This window comes from Vicia villosa, unplaced genomic scaffold (genome assembly GCF_029867415.1).
Source record: "Vicia villosa cultivar HV-30 ecotype Madison, WI unplaced genomic scaffold, Vvil1.0 ctg.003808F_1_1, whole genome shotgun sequence".
In the NCBI taxonomy this organism is placed as follows: Eukaryota; Viridiplantae; Streptophyta; class Magnoliopsida; order Fabales; family Fabaceae; genus Vicia; species Vicia villosa.
The window spans coordinates 35,497-38,582 of NW_026706306.1; the positions used below are offsets into that span (position 1 = coordinate 35,497).

The following is a 3,086-nucleotide window of genomic DNA, read 5'->3' on the forward strand; positions in this document are numbered from 1 at the left end:
AATTTAATGGCCAAATTTCTTTATATGTCAATATATACCAATTAAATTTTTAATTTTGTCAAATAAAACTTAATTATTAAGAATCACATAAATACGAATGTAGATTATTATTTACGGAAATTGTTGATAGAGAAATTATCTCAAGGTAAATAAATTAAGAATGCTATAAATAACAAACAAATATATTATTAACATAAATAATAAATGGTAATACTAGTACTAGTACTATAGTTAATGGTTCCACAGCACATCGAATCAAAACCTTCAATATATATTTGTCAATCAAATAGCACATTTGAAGATTGTGTCGTGTGACAATTAAGAGCGTAGTTGTATTGTAGCACTAGTGTGTAGTGTACGACACAAATCCTCTTTAATTGTGGCTATCCTCCCAAGTCCCAACCTTACCTCACCGTATCCTTTCCTTCCTTCTCTATTCTTTCTTTCTTTTCTTACATTGGTAGCAACACCACTTATTTCTTCTCAGCTGTCACCGCCGTTTCCTTTCACCTTCTCTCTCTTCCCAAAACCCTTTTTTTTATTATTTTTTTTCTCATCATCTCTCCGTAACTATACCAGCACCAACAGTACTCATACACAACACAACAAAAATAATCAAAATACTAACCAACTATAATAATCATGGTGAGTTACTGGTATATATACTTAATAGGTTGATATTTTCATCTTCCATCTCTTTCTATTCCACTACTTTTTGTTGTTGTATAAGTTAATTCAATTCATTTTCTACTAACTAACCATGGTGAATCTTCTAAATCAGTCTTGTCTTTCAATTTTTAATCTCTCGGTTTAATTCATTAACATTTATCTTTTTGTTATTTTTTCTCAGTATACTTATTCTGCAGCCGTTCCTCGCTGGCTTCAATTCCTCCTCACCGAGAAATTCTACAACGCTTGTTTAATTCATCCAGAAGCAAAAAAGAATGAAAAGAACGTGTATTGTTTGGATTGTTGCATCAGTCTTTGCCCTCACTGTGTTTCTCCCCACGCCTCTCACAGGCTCTTACAGGTTCCTTCTTAATTCTCTCAATTTCAAGTACTACTCTAACAATTTCATACAAATTATTGAATTTTCAATTCTTTATAATTTCTTTATTATTTTCAGATCAGAAGATACGTGTATCACGACGTTATAAGAGTGGATGATGTTGCAAAACTAATCGACTGTTCTTACATTCAGGTAAGCGATTTTTCATTTACATATATAATTTTCATCTCAATTTTCAATTTTAAAAAATGTAAGATAATTTAGCGTTTTTCTTTATAGTCCTACAAAACAAATAGTGCGAAAGTAGTGTTTTTGAATCAGAGGCCACAAACAAAGAAATGCTCCTCCGGCAATATCTGCAGCACCTGTGACAGAAGCCTGCAAGAACCATACCATTTCTGTTCTCTCTCTTGCAAGGTGCTCTCTCTTTCTCTCTTACACAATCTCGATATTTCTATTTTTTCTATTTTTAAATTAAAATTTTTGATAAAAGCTTAAGCGTGTTTATCTGTTATAATTATTTTCTTCTTTTATGATGGTCTTTTTAACAGGTGAGTCACCTTGTGAAAACATTGGGTACTCTATCTGGTTACCTTTTCGAGTGCAACTACATGCCATTATCTGATTCTGGGCTCGACGACGGTTTAATGACTCCTGACTCGGTTCTTGAACCGGTTGGTTCGAACCGGACTTCATCTGGTTCGGGTGGATATGGTGGAGTGGATTGTAGAACCACACTTGCTTGCACTGCAACTACTGAGATTGTGAGAATTGTGAGAAAGAAGAGAAGTGGCTGTTCAACTTTCCGACCACCGTGTAGGCCTGCTTGCTCGCCGGTAACGGAAATCACAGTGAATAGTATGAACAGAAGGAAAGGAAATCCGCAGAGGGCCCCACTATATTGAGAAAGAATGGGAGAAGCTGGAGAAGAATAATAGAGTTAAAATTTATGGTTATTATTATTATTATTATTATTATTATTATTATTATTATTATTTAATTATTAATGTTTTGAAATCTTGGGTTGGGAAGGTAAAAAGGCTATATTTATATTTATAGCTCCTAGTTTTTGTAGAGATTTTTATGAGGCTATGGTGATAGGATATGATATGAATATGATGTGACTGGGTTTGTTATAATGCACAGTGTAATGGAACTTATTTTGATTTTGGATTTTCACTGTTCCTTCCCGAGGGGTATTATTATTGATGGGATTTAATGCAATACGAAATGCTCGTTCCGTAAAGGTCCCATTTAACTTGCAATTCGTTGAGTTTGGATTTGTCTGATATCAATCCTGATTAGTTTTGTTGTTATTTTTTGTCATGTAGTGTGAAGGTGATTTGATTTATATTTGATTTTCTTTCCATAAAGATAACAGTATAAAGATAAATAGTAGTAGAGTGAAGAAATTTTGTTGCATTTTGGCGATTTGAGTATTGCTACCTGTTTTTAGCTTTATAAAAGGATGAAATCAATTTTGAATTGAAAGGTATACCTTTTGTTTTCCTTTTGTTTTACTAGGTACTACCATATATTTTTTTTTGAATGTTTATACTCAACTAGAAAAACTTCATGGTAATTAAAATTGAACTGGACGGTTCAATCGGTTAGATCGAAAATTGGAATTTTAATCAATTTGTAATTAGATTTTATTTTTATTTATAAAAATATGAATAACTGTTTTGTTTTAAATTGAAATATTTGATTTAATTTTCTTCTTAGGCACTCTTGTACACAATAACATAGAGAAATCAAATAGAAGTAAATTTTTTTTTGGAGAATAGATATTTTTTATTCCACAAAAACAATGAAAGTACAGTCGATCCAACAGGATCCAGACAGTTCACGCAACAATCAAAGTACCAAAACCAACAACAACAAAATTAAAGCTTCTAATCCTTACGCAGCAACTCTACATGGCCCTGGAGTTTCTTATATCCTCTACCCCGAATATAAACAATATGTTGAATTTGGTCCAGGATAGCAGCTTGGTCCATAGGTGTGTTGTTAAACACAATGTCATTTCGTGCTCTCCATATAGCATATGTTGTCTCAGCTAGTATCATTTTCAACA

The 3,086-nt window shown here is 32.5% G+C and overlaps 1 protein-coding gene across 1 annotated transcript; it reads left to right on the forward strand.

Moving 5' to 3' along the window:
- Positions 1 to 318: 318 nt before the first annotated feature.
- LOC131641530 (protein RGF1 INDUCIBLE TRANSCRIPTION FACTOR 1-like) lies at positions 319 to 2,216 on the forward strand. The gene is made up of 5 exons (XM_058911836.1): positions 319 to 645; positions 851 to 1,030; positions 1,127 to 1,201; positions 1,289 to 1,426; positions 1,561 to 2,216. The coding sequence occupies exons 1-5, from the start codon at positions 643 to 645 to the stop codon at positions 1,912 to 1,914; spliced, it is 750 nt and encodes a 249-aa protein (XP_058767819.1). The 5' UTR covers positions 319 to 642; the 3' UTR covers positions 1,915 to 2,216.
- Positions 2,217 to 3,086: the final 870 nt, after the last annotated feature.